This window comes from Dermacentor silvarum, chromosome 6 (genome assembly GCF_013339745.2).
Source record: "Dermacentor silvarum isolate Dsil-2018 chromosome 6, BIME_Dsil_1.4, whole genome shotgun sequence".
Lineage (NCBI taxonomy): Eukaryota > Metazoa > Arthropoda > Arachnida > Ixodida > Ixodidae > Dermacentor > Dermacentor silvarum.
The window spans coordinates 170,129,637-170,147,697 of NC_051159.1; the positions used below are offsets into that span (position 1 = coordinate 170,129,637).

The 18,061-nt window shown below is 45.6% G+C and overlaps 2 protein-coding genes across 4 annotated transcripts in view; one reads left to right on the top strand and one right to left on the bottom strand.

Moving 5' to 3' along the window:
• The window catches only part of LOC119456390 (zinc transporter 2-like), a 58,397-nt gene that overhangs the window by 19,781 nt on the left and 20,555 nt on the right, over positions 1-18,061 (bottom strand). The window contains 2 exon segments of the mRNA XM_037718119.2: positions 1,595-1,741; positions 3,506-3,644. Of these exon segments, the coding sequence (XP_037574047.1) occupies positions 1,595-1,741; positions 3,506-3,644 (286 nt within the window).
• The window catches only part of LOC119456389 (zinc transporter ZIP10-like), a 91,471-nt gene continuing 78,440 nt past the window's right edge, over positions 5,031-18,061 (top strand). The window contains exon 1 of one of the 3 annotated variants that reach the window (XM_037718112.2): positions 5,031-5,188. The gene's annotated coding sequence lies outside the window, so the exon portion shown is untranslated. Of the gene's footprint in view, positions 5,189-12,885; positions 12,910-18,061 lie in introns of those variants that run through there. The other 2 variants (XM_049669804.1, XM_037718118.2) reach the window with 2 other exon arrangements.

Here is an 18,061-nt window from a genome sequence, read left to right on the forward strand (position 1 = left end):
TCCGCAACTCTTAAGTAATTTTACAATGCCACTGCTGCATAAAAATCATGCAAACTTACATTTATAAGGAATCATAAAACAAAGTTTAGTTAATCATGAGTTACCAAGTTATGAGTGAGTGGCAAGCTGCTTATGAGACAGCAGCAATAGCGAAATTACAGATCATGTACAGAAGGTGGAATCTCAGCCTGGAGGCAACCTTAATGTACCGTAATATCCAGAGTTAGCACACGTAAAATCTAGAGCAAATAGGGTGAAAAGAAGGAGTGAGCTAACTTTCGGTATACAATCCAGAAAAGTTGGAGAAAAAAAAAAAAACATTGTAACGAAAGGTTGTGAAGGTTTGTTTCTTTGTCCTTGTTCAGTCGTCCTAAAATCCTTCAAAAGAGCAGCCACTATCACTGTTCCATTGTCTCACTTGAGTTCCATTTCGGTCCACCTCATAATGATGGGCGGCATTGCTCACATTGCTGCTCGTGTTCCGGTGCCCATTGGACTGCCTCCACTTTTTTTAATCGTGAAGCTCTCACATCCCGACATCCTTGCTGCCCGCAACGAAAGACGAAGTGCCCAAGTTTTGCAAGTTTGAAGATTGTTCAGCATTGTTCATTTATCTCCCATAGTACCTAGTTTCGGCCACGGTCACCATTGCATGCGATGAACCAAAAATGGCTGTCGTTCCGAGTCAGCATTGTTCCTTATCTCCAGCAGTAGCTAACTGACCTCGTTTTTGCCGTGGTCACCCCTGCAGGGCAGTGGGAATTACAAGAAGTGGGCTATCCTTCGGAATTTTGGAAAAAATATCAAATCATGCCACAAAAACAGGGGTGGGGTTTCTTTCAGGGTTGGGGCATCTCGGGTTCTTATGGTATAGCTTTACATCTTATTTCGAATTGGTTCCAGACCTGCCAGGGTCTCCGAGAGAAACATTTTGTCTCAGGAGTCCAGAATCTTTCTTGCTGCCTTGATTTCAACCTGAAGATTCTCTTCATTTGCCTAATTTCCAGACAAATCTGAATCTCCTTAGATTAATGCCCGTTTCACGCTCATTACTGGTGCCCCCAGGCTAGGGACACCACCTACCGTAAAAACTGGAATATAGGTTGAATTTTTTTTCAAAAAACCATTGCGAAAAGTCGACCCTCGTCTAAATGCTGTTGCCATTGCGCAAACGGCTCAGTCGCATTTGTTTAAAGGTAAGGGTGTCTTTCGGTGCTTTTGCCGTTGAAAAAGATTTTTTTTTCATTTTTAGAATTAGTTAGTTGGGGGTCGACCTATATTCCGGTTCGACCTATAGTCCGGTTTTTACGGTAGTATGTAGGTTCCCACTAGGGGGTCCACACCTCTCTTTATTTTGCAATAAAAGCTCCTCACCACAGCCACCCACAACCAGTCACTGTTGCAGTTGCTGCTGAAGTTTTAGCACGATCACTGAGCAGAAAACCTGCCAGACATACTTTCAGGAGTCAGTCATGTTATTTGTCTACAAATGGGCGAGCCATGTTTCAGAGATTGTTATTGGGAGCCTATGGGCAAATTACTGCATGGCAGAGCGACCCAAACAAGTAACCACACGAAACTACACGATGCTTACCTGCACGGTAGAACCCAAAGGACAGTCTCTTTGTGGGAGACTTCTGTGCAATCCAGACAGCGAAAATGGAGATCAAAAACCCAGCCAAGTCGGCGCATAGGTGAGCTGCATCTGACATGACAGCTAGGCTGTTGGACATGTAGCCACCTGAAAACAAAGAGGCGATCATCAATTAACATTCTGTACAGAGTTCGAGGCAAGAAATACAATGCACCACACCTAAAAGCATGAGTGCCGAGTGGTTAGCCCTGTTCATGTAGATTACAAAAATGTAATCAGCTCGGTCATCAAAGTACACTAAATTCACAGCAATGTGTGAACCAAAGTGAGAACGGAACGACCAGGGAGTGCTTAAAAGACTGAAAAATTTCAGACAATCCCCAGGTGACATCCGTCATACAAAGGCTGTGAAGAAGCACATACATAATGTTCACTATAATGGAAGGCATACCATTCACATAAGTACCTAAAAACTGATCGAGCATTACTGAGGCTATGAGCGTTGCCATAGTAGAGGGATCCGAATGCCGACTACCGGGGTTCTTAAATATGCACCTAAATCTAAGTACACAACCATATTTACATTTCAGCCCCATCAAAACATGGCTCCTGTGACAGGGAATATAACCTGCGACGTCATCCTCAGCAGCAGAACCCCTAGCCACCGAGTCACCATGGCAGGCAGTATCATTATCTTTACGAAAGGAAACGTTGACACGTGGCACGATGCAGAAATGAAATGGAGCGGTGCTGTTCCTTCTAATGCCTGCACCACTTGCACGTTTTCTTCTCTCTGTGTTTATAATGCATGTGAGCGAAGAGAATCGGAATACTCCGACAGATTAATCATGCCCTGACATGTCATACTCACCATTTACTCCAACTGCCTCTAAAGCTGCGGTAGATACAGCCGATTCATAACAAATGAAACAGTTCTTGTTCATGGGCGTGCAACAAGACATATTGAGGTGAAGAAACATTCGGGACGAGCGCACAAGGAGAAGGCCCCCCCCCAAGATGTCCTCTCTTTTTTTTCACATCTACATCTCACTGCGGCGCCACACGACATGTGGCTGACAAGGCTATCTGCCACAGGCTTACGTGTTATCAGCCACAAGCTTATGTGTTCCCTTCCATAAAGATGACGATACTACCTCAAAGCTGAACCACCACTGTAGAACAGCCACAAAGCATGTGTCATTAGTCAGCCTTTATTAATACTTGCACTGGGGCTAGTTAGAATGGCGTAATTAGAAAGCAGTGCTGCAGAAGTTGACACACACACAAAACATGAACATGAGCACAGATGAAGCACTTCGTTTGTGCTCACGTTCACATTTTGTGTGCGTGTCACAACTTCTGCAGAGCAGTTTTCTAATCATTGTTGAGCACGTTCTCTTTTTGTCAAGTGTTCACTGCTTTAAAGTCAGATGGCAACCCACTGGAAAGGGCACCACCCACCATCACTGATAGTGCATAACTGCTGATACCAAGAACACTGATAATGCATGTGCTGATAGTGAGAAATGTTAAGCACTAGGAAGGGCATTAATTTTAATTTCATTATGTAAGACATGTAGAACAAAGGTACAGTTAACTCTTTTTATCGCAGGGCGGGAAACATTATGCCTCATTTCATGAAACTTCTTACCTAATCACTTGCAAATCATTACAGTTAAGTTTGAAGAGTCTTCAGGTCCTCCTTGTATTTGACTTTAGTGCAATAACATTTCTGCTTGCACTAAAGCTGTGTTGTCCTTACTCATTAGAATTTTCCCCTGGTACTTCATCCACCATAGCCCATGATGAGGACACAATGTTATTCATTGAATCACCGACTGTTTAAAAGACCGCTTATAATTACTATATCAGCTTTAAAAGCTCTATAGGGATTACGGTAGAGATACTAACCAATAACTTCAGCTATCATAAATGTAAGGCAAATGAGACAGCTGACAATGAGTTGTTTCTGTGCCACCTTGGACGAGAGCCTTGGCTGCTGGTGTACATGGCAGTGAAGAGACTCATCGCTGTCATCTTCACTGGTGTCCTGCGCAGAAACACACATAAATGCAGAGGCGTATGAGTTTGCCACGGTTTTGTTACGTTAGTACGAGAGGTGTTGAAACTCCGAGCGTATGCATATGAATTAGGTGTACTTGACAGGAAACAGGGCCACAAAGCAGTTTTCACTGTGCTTATGTGGTAGTAGAGCAAAGGTCATACAACAAGCTATCACTGTGGCTTAACACTTGGTACCCAAAATGTACTTTTCCTAGTCAATACGCGTTCTTCGCATAATACATGCAATTAAGAACAACAAAATTCAGGCTCCTGTCCTAAATGACCACTTTCGCTGCCTATTTTTTATTCGCAGCTTTGAAGCTTCGCCGCAAAAGCGTCCAGCAGTGTCATGTTCCCAAACTGCGCAGCTTCTAGCGAGTCATGCGGCAACCTAAAAGGAACAAAGCTCACAATACCCAAGAGTGGGTCGTGGCTAAACTCAAGTGTCCGCAGTCACTTTTTTTTTTTAATAAGTTTCTCAAACTTGCTGTTCGCAACCACTGTGTCCCACATACTCACATAAAGGAGCGCGGAGCTTTCACCACCATTGTGCCTGTAGTTCACGCTAGCATCTGACGCAGTGACAGACGTCGTCTCGCCGTTGCGCTGCGCTCCGTTCGCTGAATTAAAACCAGCAGGTAGCCTGCTTTGGCGTGGGCACTGAGAAGACGGGTCACCGGCGTTGCGACAGCGCCTACACAGACAGAAATCCTCGTTCTCATCCATCAGACTCAGCGGTGCGCTGGTAATGTCCAGAAGTTCTTCGTCTCCGGAAACTGAATCCTCGGAGCAGTACGCTACACGTTCACTAGCGAATAGCTGATTGACTTTATCACGAACATGGGCAAATTTGGTGGAACCACCGGATGCCATTACAGCTGATAAAACCAGTGGGCTCCGGCCTCCAGCCGGAGGCAAGCGACGGCGCTAACAGCTCCGAGTGCGAATCACTTGGATTGCTTGCCAAGGCATTCGACCGTCCCATATCGCTCACAAGCCAGACAGTAAAATAGTCCGAAGTCCAGCGAACAATATAAAACAAACCAGAGGAAATTCGGTGTTTCTTCACGCAGCTATACAGCTATCACACCGGAGAAATGTATCAAAATGGGAAGTGGTTGTCTGTGAGCGCGGAAGAATGCGCATTGGCTATCATGACTTTTGCATTGAATAAAACCATACGTTTATTTAGCAGAAAGTAGTAAGACTGTTTATTGTGCTGACAATTACTTACTTACTCGGTTATAAGCACCAGCTGTTTTAAATGTTTTACAGAAAATAACAAATGTAAACAGAAATCCAAGAACTACTTTTTGTACGCGGATACAGATGGCGCCAACAGACCAAAATATATACGCGTATTTTAGACCACAGCAGCTATCGAGAGCTGTCAGTCTTCCGGTAACGTCATTTCCGATTTTGGGTGGCGTTTTCCTCTTTGCATTATCCCCGCCATCTTGAGTGTGATCTGCACACGGCTCCAACCTGAATATAGTCCCGCGGGGATATTTAAAGTTACGGGAGATACAGGTAAGATACGATTTCACCTTTTCTATCGCTCGCGTAGGCCACTTCGAAACGCGGTAGCGGCGCCCACTGAAAAGCCGAGCTGAAGCGAGGTGACTTTGCCGCACTACGGCGTATGTTGCCGTATATGGAAGGATGGTGAATGTCTTCCAACAAGCTGCGCCATCCTCCGAGACGCTCATCTCTGAATCAGGCATGCGGCGGCGGTGAGCCGCAAATGTCAACTCTTACACCTTGTCATGTCTTCAGCAGCAGCAACAAACACTCGTGTTCGAGCATTGGCACGCCGCACTAAGCCTTTCCGAATGCTGCAGTTGCAATGCTTGCTTTCTGGCGGTCTAGCATAGCGTAGTGTCGCGAGCGCGCGCGAGCGTGCGTGGGGCCGGAGCCGATTTATCATTCGTTCTATTACTTCTCAGTATAGTTATTTTTCGTATCATTAAACCGTAGTTTCTGAGAAAAAAAAAAAAAAAGCTCCACGCGCTTCGTGTTACAAATCAAGCATACACAAACACGAATCCATGTTTAGCCTTGAATGCGAGGTTCAAGTCGGCTTCACTGTAACGCTAGAGATGTCCGTTCGCTTCGAACGTAATTAGGATGTCTCTGGAATATAGTTTTGCTTGTTAAAATAACCAAAATTCGGCTTGAAAAGCGACAGTGGGTGAAATTGCGTGACATATTAGTAGTCGTGCGAGGTATTTGCACACGCGTAGAGTTCGATATGTGTATAAGTATTTGTCACGCGCTGGCTCGCTTTGACAGCTTTCGCACAGTCTCAAATCTTGTGGCTGGTCTAGAGACTGTGTTACAACGGACCGCTTTCTCTTTACGCTGCAACAACGGATAGACGCGGTACACTTGCGCTGGCACATACGTCGTCTCGTCAGCTGGGTTTTTAAATAGAACTCGCGAATTTCAGAGGGCGCATCGCAGTTTAAAATAAGACTTTAGGGTTGTTTTCACGCTAGTGTTGTCAATGCCAGCTTCTTATCTGTGCAGACCGCGAGGTAGGCACACTGTAGGGCGTCGCCACTCAAGTCTTGCTCATGCGTGTGTGCTATCGGCTCAGTGATGCTGCATCGAACGTCAATATGCTGAGGAAAATAGCAAACGCGCGTTCTTCGCATACGTCATGTGCAAGTACGCGCGGCACTCGGTCCTTCTGATTAGCCAGCTATCCGAATTGCTTAGTTCGAACGAACTAGCTAATCCTTATAGCTAACTATAGTTACGTTTACTACTAATTATTTATCTCAGCAGTGCTGCTGTCACTCATGAAGAATGTTCGGACTGCTATATTCGCCCACCATTCACCGAAACTAGAGCCGAACCGAAACAGCTTCCTGCGTACCGTTTTCTTTCTGTTGCGCTAAGTTGCCCAACCGTGCAACTTGTGTCTGGCCGTCTTCGCTGTTTGGTTCATGTTACTTATAATGCCCGCTGAGATGCGATGATTAGTGGCTGTTGGTAATCGGAGCCCGCGTCGTTAGGTATAATTTACGTAGTACTGCAGCATACGTTGTATGTGGCAGTTATAAAAACACCCGGGTAGCCAATGGTGCCGCCGTTGCCCTTCACCATGAACAGGAGAATCCGTACTCTGCGATTATCGCGCTTCATCCGCTGCCGCCTGTAGTACGGCATGCACCGTAACGATGTTCTCGTTCAACAGCCTTATATTAGCTGCCGAACTTTATGTGGTTATTTTCGCTTCCGTCAACACAAGCTCGAATATGCGACAGCTTTGGTGATGGCTGTCGATAGTTCCGTCCCAATTAAAACTGGTGTTAATAGCGGATCGACATTTTGTCACTCTTACGTAGGCTGGGTCATTTGCGTGGCGCAGCATTCGTGAATAGCTGTTGTTCAGGTTGAACGTTCAGATTGCTTGCGTTCAATATTTTTCTATCTCGAACATGGTTTCTGCGCATTGCAGTCGAGTTGTTTTGTCAAGACCTCGCTTGTTGACGTAATCAGCGCGCCTGGGTGTTACCAAGCTGATCATTGGCATTGCCTCGAGCATGGTGCGGCTGGTGTCTCACGTATTGATGCGAGTCAGGTTATGAGCTATTCGAAGGCACCTAACTAGCTTCAATGGATCGATGATCATAGGGATCAGGAACGGTGATCAGCACATCACACAGGGTTAGACAAGGGTACATGCAGTTGCAGCACATGCATTTGCAGCAAGCACTTTGCATAATATGCAATTTCCTTGCTTTAGCCAGAGGAATCAAACAGCAAATAAAATGCCTAATAATTATAATATAATGCCACAAGGGTGATGGCGATGCTTATTTCTTCAGCGTTTTACTCAAAGTAATTGAAGAGTGAATGATAACACAACAGTCATATAGAGTGTTTTTTGTTAATCAGGGAAATTCGACCTCAAGCCACCTCCTGAATTGTAATGACAAAGTGAACAGAGCACTGAAGGTACACGTTGGACTGGTGGGGCTGAACCCCCCCCCCCCCCCCCCCCCCCCACCGCATAGTTCAACGCACCGAAAAAGCGCGTTCACAGGCAACTGGTATGCAAACCGGGCTACTTCTGCGTCACACAGAAGTATGCGTTTTCCGAGTGTTTCTTTCTACGTGGCTTGCCCAATGTTGCGTCATCCTTTTCCGTCAGTGCACCGTAGTTTACCTTCGCGTTCTGCGGTTGTGAATTAAGCTTCTGCTACTCCAGCGGTGCGACGAACGCCATCGTCAAGTTTCGTTATTTCTTTTCACTTTTTTTTTTTTTTTATCTCGCTGGTTTTGTGCAGCTGCTCCTAAACCCGCTGCTCTAGTCGTGGCTGCGCACACGCGCAGGTGAAAGGCATAAAGAGAAAGAGAGGAACCAAAACAAACAAGAACTTCCCCGTCCCTATTGTGTTTTCTAACCGCCGGAAATCGGGCGGCTTTCGATATGAGCTATTCACAAACGACGAAGTCAGTGGCGCGTTGAAATCGGCGACGTATCTCGACGGCTCCGCGGATGCCGTTGAAAACAGAATTTTGAAGCGCTCATCTCCAAGGGACGTTAGAGAAAAATATTGCGCGACTACGCTTCCGAAACACCAAACGTTCATCGTATTCTTATCTTGTGTTTGTTTCGTTTTTACGGGAAGCTCGCCGTGCTACATCTTGGGTAGGAGAACGTAGTATAAAAGTTAAGAAATGCAAGTGTGTAGATCGCGTTGCAGACACGATGAGTAAGCAAACATCATTAGGGAAAACAAGCCGAGCACGGGCTCATCGCTGTACGCGTACAAGGCAGTCAATCAATGAAACACAGAACTGCGTTACAGAATGTTAACAAATGCGTCAGGCACACACACAGGTGGTTAGATGTAAGGGGGGGGGGGGGGGGGGGGAATGAGATCCTTACGGACATCTTTGGCTGGAAAAAAAAAAAAAAACTTAGAAACAAAGCTGGAGCCTTCACACAATTTTCGCGATGGACAAGTGAGATTGCGGGAGCGGAAGTAGACAGATTAAATTTAAATGCGCAGACCTCGTTCTTCCGGTGTTTTCCTACTCAAACTATATTTACGGGACACTGTTATTGTCATGTCTGACAAAGATCGAATTATTTTATAAAGTTAGACGTACAGGTAAATATACAAAATACGTTCTCAAAATCTGAGCTGGGGGGGGGGGGTTTGAACGCGGTTCAACTTGGACCTCCCAATAATTCGCAACACAAGACTGGGGCCGTCCTACGCCACGGAAGTGTATGTCACAGAAATACAGGGTGTTTCATTTTAGCTGCACCAAATTTTTAAAAATTGCCTGTGGCAGCTAGCACACTTATAATCCTTGATCTAAACTACTCGATGAGGGGGCCATTACTTCTACGAGAAATCAAAACGCCTAATTGAATAATGAACATAATAACGCTAATTGACTTTTAATTATTTTACGGCACATCTTTCAATCTACGAATTATAGCCGCTGAGTTCGCAAGGCGTATCCACTTGGAACGAATTCTCGGGACTGAACCAGTTTCGAGATATTAATTTTCAGTGTCCGACGAAGTGCATGGGCGTTCCAATTAACTTTTTGAGGAAAACGCTGTTTTATGCACTGATGTGCCGTAAAATAATTAAAGTTAATTAGCGCAATTATGTTTATTCAATTAGGCGTTTTGAATTCTCGTGGAAGTAATGGCCCCCTCGTCGAGTAGTAGTTTAGATCAAGGGTTATGATTGTGCTATCTGCCACAGGCAATTTTTTTTTTTAATTTGGTGCAGCTAAAATGAAGCACCACGTATAAGGGCTTTCTTAATTTTAAGAGCGGTAGTTTCGGTCAGTATTATTTTCTGCACGCTTTTTCTTAATATAATAAATGTGCTTCGCCCGCATAATGCTTTTGAAAGAGACATTAACGTGTGTGTGCGTGTGGTTGACGTCACGTGCGTGGATTTAAATTTTTTGTAATTGTTTGCTCTCGCAAAGCAGTTATCTCGAGCGGGAAATTACAGGACCTCTATTTTTTTTTTTTTCTTGTCTAGATTTATTCATTGTCATCAAGCACATATGCAACGTACGGTTTTTCAAGTATGGGAGCCGCTTATGCGTGGTATCGCAGGAAAACACCGAAAATGTTTAATAGAAGATATAGACTCGGAAGTTGCGTCGATTTGTGGAACTGCGTGGTGAAATTAATCAACTAAACAAGGAAAGAGGGTGAAAAGGAGATCGACGGGATAAGTGCGCACTTCAAACCAGACTGTAATTGCGTAACAAGGCGTTTCATTTTCCACTCTTCGTTGCTTTATCATCCATTGTACCAAGTGACTGATATCGACGAAAACATCGGCGCGTCGTCGTCGTAGCCAATCATGCGGGGCGAAAACAATGGAAGATGATATATGCGTCGTTACGAAATATGGCCCCGGGATCCACTTTTAGAAAGCACACAGACGTACAACGCATATTTCACGTTCGCTTGCTTAACGCGTGCCAAATATTCCTGCGATGGCAGTTCAGCATCTTTGGCGCTTTGTGGTTCTGCGTAGATTGCGCTGCTGAGCACGAGGTCGCGGGATCGAATCCCGGCCGCGGCGGCCGCATTTCGATGGAGGCGAAATGCGAAAATGCCCGTGTGCTTGCGTTGTAGTGCACGTTAAAGAACTCCAAGTGGTCAAAATTAATCCGGAGCCCTCCACTATATATGTATACACGCGCGCCTCATAATCAGAACTGTTTTTTTTTGCACGTAAAACCCCAGAAAGAAGGTTCTGCGTAGAGTGGCAGATTTGATTACCGGCTCGTGGCAACTGTATTACCGTGAGGGCAGGATACTGGAAAAGAAGTTTGGCATCTGAACATTTTTTTTCCAAGAAAGACAAAAAAAAAAAAAATATGGCAACGCAGAAGTGGTTGGCATCGCACAATGACGTCATTGATGCCCTGCATGGTTTGGGTGGGTGAGGAAAAGAGGCAAAGAAAGCTCTGCCTTAATTGACCAGCTTCACTGGTCATCCACCTTCACTTCACTTCTCCTAACTGACATTTCGGCCCCCACACAGCCTTGTTCACAAACATGAAGTCGAGTGTCTGACGAAATCTCGTCTGGTCGGGAAGAATCGCGGCAAAAACAGGAAACACCCCGAACAAGGTGAACATGTTTTTTTTTTTTTTTTTTTCCTAACTGTCATTTAGGCGCCCACACGGGAGTCTTGTTTAGGATTGTGAACAAGTTTAAAAGGTTTATGACCTGCAGTTCAAGGAAAAGTGCGGGTTTTTAAATTTTGAGTCGTTTTAATATGGTTTATGTGTATATCGTATGTCTGTATGTATCCGTCCGTGACATGGATTCTTTATTTTGAAGCCTTGTTAACCCGTTCGTTTGAAGTTGTCATTAATTAATTGTTTGTCCAATATCTGCGTTCTCACTAATAAATCTCCTAAGATTCTATCAGGCTGCAGCCTTCAATTCTCTGCACTGCGCTTCGTCAGTGGTCGCTGAAAAAGCTTAGCAGAGGTGTGCGCGACAAGTTTGATTTCCTAAAGGAGTACGCGTGTACTAGAACTTGGCAGACCCTGCGAACATCGCCCCTGCATGCTCAGTTCTGGCCTCCTCAAAATCCGAATGAGGGGACAGTTATCCTTTGGAGATCGTATGAAATTTCTCAGATAAATTGTACGTAAATTAACCCACAATCCGCGGATTTTCCAAACAGTGCCGGAGGCCAGAATTGACCGCACATGAAATAAATCACGCTTTTAAAGCGAAGCTTTATAGGCTCACAAACAGCAAGAGGCACTGCTGGTGGTGGTAGTAGTGGCGGTGTCACGCTGAAAAGTGAGCCGATCCTGGCGATAGTGAAAAGAGTCCAAGCTCAATGGCACATACCAGGAAAAAAAGAAAAAAAAAAAAGGGGGGGGGGGGAGAGAGAAAGGAAGAAGAAACAGAGAGACAGAAGTGAAATACATCATGCGACATGAGCCCCCAGAGGTCGGCCCCACAGATCAGATATATACTTCCGGAGCCCCTGCTTGGGTGTCTGCCCAGATACGCCGATGCACTCCACAGAACAGGTGTTTTGCGCACACTGCTAATCTGGCTAATTGATGCGGATCGATGGTTGCAGGCAGCGCAACACAGGCGACACGAACGCGAATTGATTTTAATACGCAAAACAGTTGCACTACGCAGTAAAAACCGGCAGCATGCATAGTAAAAGTCGATCGCCTCGTGCTACCGCAGTAAAATATAGTAAATTGCAGCACAACGTACGTACACTCAGTTTTATTATGGCTATGCCAAAAGTGTGCTTGCGCCGACTGCGAGGCGACTATGTAAGTACCTCGAGTCGGAAGATAAATTCTTGGGTTTCACGTGCCAGAGCAACATGCTATCTAGGCGGTGTTGGCCAAAACCACAATCTGATTGTGAGGCGCGCCGTGATTGGAAAATCGGGATTCATTTTGACCACCTGAGGTTCTTTAACGTTCCCATCTAAATGCGACCGCGACGGTCGGTATTCGAGCCCGTTACCTTGAGCTCAGCAGTGCAACGCCGTAGCCACTATAGCTAACAACGCTTCTATCAAGAGACTTCACGCACCAGCAGGAAAATAAACGTCCACCTTTTTCTTCTTTTTTAAAAAAAAAGTTATCTTGTGTAATGTGTAGTGTAAACTAAAACCCGCTATCCCGTCTTTTCACCCTAATACATGTGCTGCACGAACACTTCCGCTAAGCGCTGGTAGTGCCCTTTTCGTTCGATAACGGGATATGAAAGCGTCGTGTGCAGATGAAAAAAAGAAAAGGCCGTGGGCACTGACGTCACGCCGTCCTGTGCGTCCGTGGGTACCGTCGCCTTATTGACCGTGTTGCGAGTACAACTGCAAGAGGAACGTAAACGACACGGCCACTGGTCTTTTTATTATCGGCGCGTGCCCCGCAATTTCGTCTCCCCCCTTCCTCGCAGGCGCGCGTGGCGATGATGAGGCGTCTGACACCCCTACCTTTACACCCCTTTTGTGCGTTGTCCACATGGTGTTTTGTGTGTAACAAGAAGTGTTTACCGCCGGCGTCTCCTCCCCGCCACGCCGAGTGGCCTTAGACTGCTTATAAAACTGCTCGAGATAGGCGGGCGGGAGAGCGGAAAGGTTTGCATAGAGCAGTCCTGTCTGGTCTGGCTTCTTGTATAGAGTGGCGTCGAAATTTCCGTGCGAGAAAGAGCTCCGGAGTGAGTGGCCGCCCTTCGCCGAAGCCGCTGACCGGTACGTGCACTCGAGGCGGAACGGCCGTTCTCGTCTCCTCTCGTCCTCCGACGGTTGTCGTGCGGCGAGCTGAGGCATCGAACGCATCGAGAGAGGACCGTTCGAATCGCCCAGTTCGGCAGGCTGTGCGTGCGATTTGCACGTTCAGCCGTGGAACGTTGATGATAAGCACACGACGCAAGTCCCGGCTGCGCCTGAAGACACTTGTCACCAGATAATTTACAAATTCTATTTAGTGCACGAAATGGAAAGTTATCAGACGGGGAATCCTGACCCGGCGTGGTTCACTATAACCGAAAGCTGGGTCGCTATTACGTAACGATTTGGTTCGTCTTCCATTCTTTTTGTCATTGGGTGCAATATAACGTCCTTTTCGTTATCGGCCACTCGCTGCGACAGTTTAAGGAATGAATAGAATCGATAAGCATCCTTGCTTAATACGGCACCTGGGCGCTTTCATTCGGTAACAGTTGTAAAACAGCGCGAAATTCTCTCGGGAGAAACGAAAAAAATCTGTGTATATTCAGCCTTGTGGATTTTAGGTGTTTTTTTCATGAATGCGATTTCTGTTCGGATATGGGCGCGCTGCCCTGTTTCTTATACCAATATATTTATGTCGATATGAACTAATTTACTGTTGGTAAAACAGCGTCTATCTCTTGTGCCTTTCTTGTGTTCCATCAAAAAAAAAAAAAATTAACTAAATCATGCAGTTTTTCACTATTACCCCTTATATGCAGATCGAAGTTATGCGCAGATGACTCGGTCGTGGGAGCGACGCATCGCGTGCCAGTTTGCCTTCTGCGTGTTTTGATTGATACATTGATTGATTCGGAACGTTGTTAGCTTATATAACTATTCTGTAGCGATACCACTGTTGACCGGTGTTTAAGATAGTATACATATCGGACGTGCCGGCTAACGCTGTGTTCAGAAACGTGTGCTAATTCCGTGTGACAGCCCTAAAGGCGACTGCCTGAGCGACTGCCGTGCAGTACGATCTTTCGAACTCCTGTGACTTTCCTGTCAGCCTACTAAGGGCAGAACTTAAAGGTGACCTAAAGGACCCTTGGCTGCTACTCTCGGAATGCCCGATAGTTCAGTAGACACGCAGAAACGACTCCCTTGAAGGGCGGCGGATGGGTGCTCGTGTCTGTACACGCACGTTCACATATGTCAAGAAGTTGGGGAGATTCAGCTCTCCGCATTTATTCTCGGCATTAAGTAGCGGCGTTATCAGCGTGGCCTCTCTCGCCCGAAGAACGGCGTAACGCTGACTAGACGGCATGCAGCGGCACACCGGTGGTAATACTTTTTCGCTTCTGAGGAGCGAAGCGCGCGTGTGCAATGGCATGCTTGTATACTGATGCGTTACGACGGAGTTGTCGCTCTTACGAGCATGTCGCGCTTGGCATACTTCAGTGGATCTTGTTTGTAGTCTCGTAAATGCGTTTTTTTTTTTTTCTTCGTCTTCCGAGTCAGGTTGTACATGCACGCATAGCACGTACACTTGTGTGAAAGGCATCCGAATTGCTGCCATCAGACGGTTTTAGTTTAACGTTAGCGTAATAGCGGGGTTGAGGGAGATATAGCGTTACCGGTCCGCAAACTTTGCAGGAAGCGAGTTTTAGTATGGTTCAGTTTTAGGCGGCGTATGGCTCCCGTATGGCGCAGCTTCCACGCGTCAGGTTGTGCGAGTGAAGCCGAACTAAAATGTTCAGTCGAATCGTGCGAGTGGCAGCCTTGATAAATAGCGCGTTGTAAAAACGAATTGGCGTATGTTGTCGTACTTCCTCGTGCGTCATGTCTTCATGCGTGCCTGTGTGTGTCCGGTGCTTACGTGGAGCGCATAGGTTGTCGGCGGACAGTGGTCTCGGACGCCGTAGTGTGAGGTATGTAAAGGATTCAAGTTTGCGGGCTCTAATTCAACAATGTCAAATGAATCTCGTTGTGTGCGTCCTTCGTTCCCCTTCACGCGTTTCTTTGAAGTCGGATATGGTTATGCGCTTTTCATGCAAAATATGTGACGTCGGAGGACAGTGTATTTACTCGTTCATTGCAAAAAAAAAAAGCTTTTCACTGCCAAAAAATCCGCTCAGAGCAGAGCATTCGGCATGACGAACCAGCCCATGATTGCGCCTCTACGTATACCCAATATGGCGGCACATTACGGTGTCTATTAGAAAATGAAACGGTCGATATTTTTCAACATGCACTAATGGCGGCAACAGTGCCGCCACATCTGGGTTGACGTCAGCCTATTTTTATGTCCCAATAAAAACAGGACGAAGGCCTCTCCCAGCGATCTCCAATTACCCCTGTCTTGCGCTATAGTTGATTCAATCTTGCGCCTGCCATCCTCGACTGCGGTTCCCTTCACTTCGTACCCATTCTATGACTTTAATGGACCACCGTTTATCTGCCTATACGCATTACGTGGCCTGCCCAGACCGCACCCATAGGGCATGGTTAGCCATCTATCGATGATTTGAAACGCCGCTTTCGAGATCCTCCGCGCTGCTCACGGACATACTGCGCTATCGGACGTCCATGGAGAACTATATTTTCGTTAAGCCGTGATTTTTAAACGCGCTCCGAAGTTTCGCGATCCTCAAAGCAGAACGCAAAAATGTCCCGCTCCGGAAACGGCGCGTGCGCCTCGGGAGATCGCAGATATCGCGATTACGCTGCCTCGGAGGCTGATCTTATCGATGCATCGAATAGCATTGAGTCAGAGGACGCTGACCTTTCGTCGGACTTTGAAATGACGACGACGCAAACCAGCCCGGAACATCGGCGGCCGCAGCCCGGCACGCCCAACTGCGCTTGCAGTTAAATTTTTGGAGCGGAATACCTGTTCAATGAAAAATGTTGATTTTTTTCGGAGATAGTGCCTAATAGACGGCAATACATTTTGTGTATCTCATAATTTTTGTAACATTTTTTTTAGTAGATACAAGCGTGTCTTCACAAACTTTGTTCAATTTTATCGCACAATCTTGATTTTAACAATTTATCTTTTTTATGACGTACACCTGGTTAATAGAACTTTTATGCGTGAAAAGTGCATCCATTTTGCTTTCTGTTTATGTATTGCATTAAGTATTGAGGTTGGTAGTTCCTCCAGAAAAAAAAAAAAAAGCATCTGCCGTAACATACAAAAAACACCTATTTTCCCCATGGTATACATATATAGAGAGCGAGTTAAACTAGAATATCACCTATCCCCGTCTGCTCTGTGATCCACACCGCCCTCTTCCTGTCTCTTAACGTTACGCCTCGCATTTTTCGTTCCATCTTTTTTGCGCGGTGCTTAACTTGTTCTCGAGCATCTTTGTTAACCTCCAAGTTTCTGCCCCATATGTTAGCACCGGTAGAATGGAATGATTGTACTCATTTCTTTTCAACGACAGTGGTAAGCACCCAGTCAGGATTTGGTAATGCCTGCCGTATGCCCAATTTTATTCTATAATTTTTTTTCATGATCAGGGTCCCCTGTGAGTAATTGACCTATATAAACGTACTCCTTTAGACTCTAGAGGCTTACTGCCGATCCTGAATTCTTGTTCCCTTGCCAGGCTATTGAACATTATCTTTGTCTTCTGCATATTAATCTTCAACCCCACTCTTACTTTCTCGGTTAGGGTCCTCAATCATTTGCTGTAATTCGTCCCCATTATTGCTGAATAGAACGTCATCTGCAAACCGAAGGTTGCTGAGATATCTATTCGCCGTTCATCCTCACTCCGAAGCATTCCCATTCTATATAATAGCTCGAATACGTCTAAGCATGCAACGAATAGCATTGGAGAGAATGTTTCTCTTTGCCTAACCATTTCCTGACAGGCAACTTCCTACTTTTCTTGTGGAGAACCAAGGTCGCTGTGGAATCTTTGTAGATATTTCCCAAGATATTCATGTATTCCTGGGTAACGAAGCAGAAACTGGCTCGTAGAAATAAGTTTTACAATAAGTAGTACTGGAATGTTCTGTGACGCTTTCCTGTATTCTTTCTATAGTTTGGAGTGTTTGGGTCTTTTATTTAATGACAAAGAAATGACTAGTCAAAAATCTTGTGTCAGTGACCCTTTAACCCCACAACGCCCGAACAGTGCACGTTTCCACGTCAAGGAAAATGGAACTTGTTCGCCGTTATTTCTGGTCATGGTGAATGGATTCGTACCACAAATAAAATTTTTATTGAGGAAAAGAAAAGTGTACCTTAATTATATAGTAATTGGGTTGCCGAACTATCCTGCAGCTGAAAATTCACTTCAGCGCATCAAAAGCGCCACTATGGGTATTGCGTCAAATTCCCTGCGCTTAAATCAGAATTTTGAAGTATCAAACTCGGCGCAGCAAACGTTGGGCTTTGTAGAGTTATACCCATGCCACACGGGTAAAGTGCACTTTGAGCGAGTGCACTTCAGCGCGCTGAGTGTCACTTTGGCGGTGTGCTGCTACACGAGAAAGAAAAGTGTTCTTTCAAATTGATGACCATGCCGACCGGGAGTCAGACGGGAAAGCATATGTTTATTAATATAAAAATGTGTGCACGAAAATTGTTTATTATTGTTAAAACATTTACAATCCACCTTTATAAGTGCCGGCAACGACGGAAACTTGACCAGCAACAGTCAAAACGACTCGATTCGCCAAACAACTGCGCAGTCATTATCGGGCGTGGTCGTGAACAGCCCGAGAGCAAGAGTAGTTTGTTTTGCTGTTCTTGTTTTTTTTTTTTGTTTTTTTTTTTTTTGCGGTGTAGCATTTTATTATCTTGTAACGTTAGCAATTTAAAACAATGTTATTAAAAATTACTCTTCACTCTTCTTTCAATATCACTTTATGTATCTTCTAAGCATTGCTAACGAGGCTACACACTTTGCCGCCGCGAAGTGAGTTCGCCGAACACACTCGCCGGCGAGTGCACTCTGCAGTGAGTGTCACTAAGCGTTCCCGTGTGGCAGCCTGCGAATGACACTAGCCGCGAAGTGCACTCGCTCAAAGTGCACTTTACTTTGCCCGTGTGACACGGGTATGAAAAGTGCAGCCCTGCGTTCCTTTACACTTGGTGAGAATCCATATTGACGTTGCCCAATAATCGTGAAGCCGTATATTCATGCTGTCTGTAGCGGTGTTCCATGTGTAA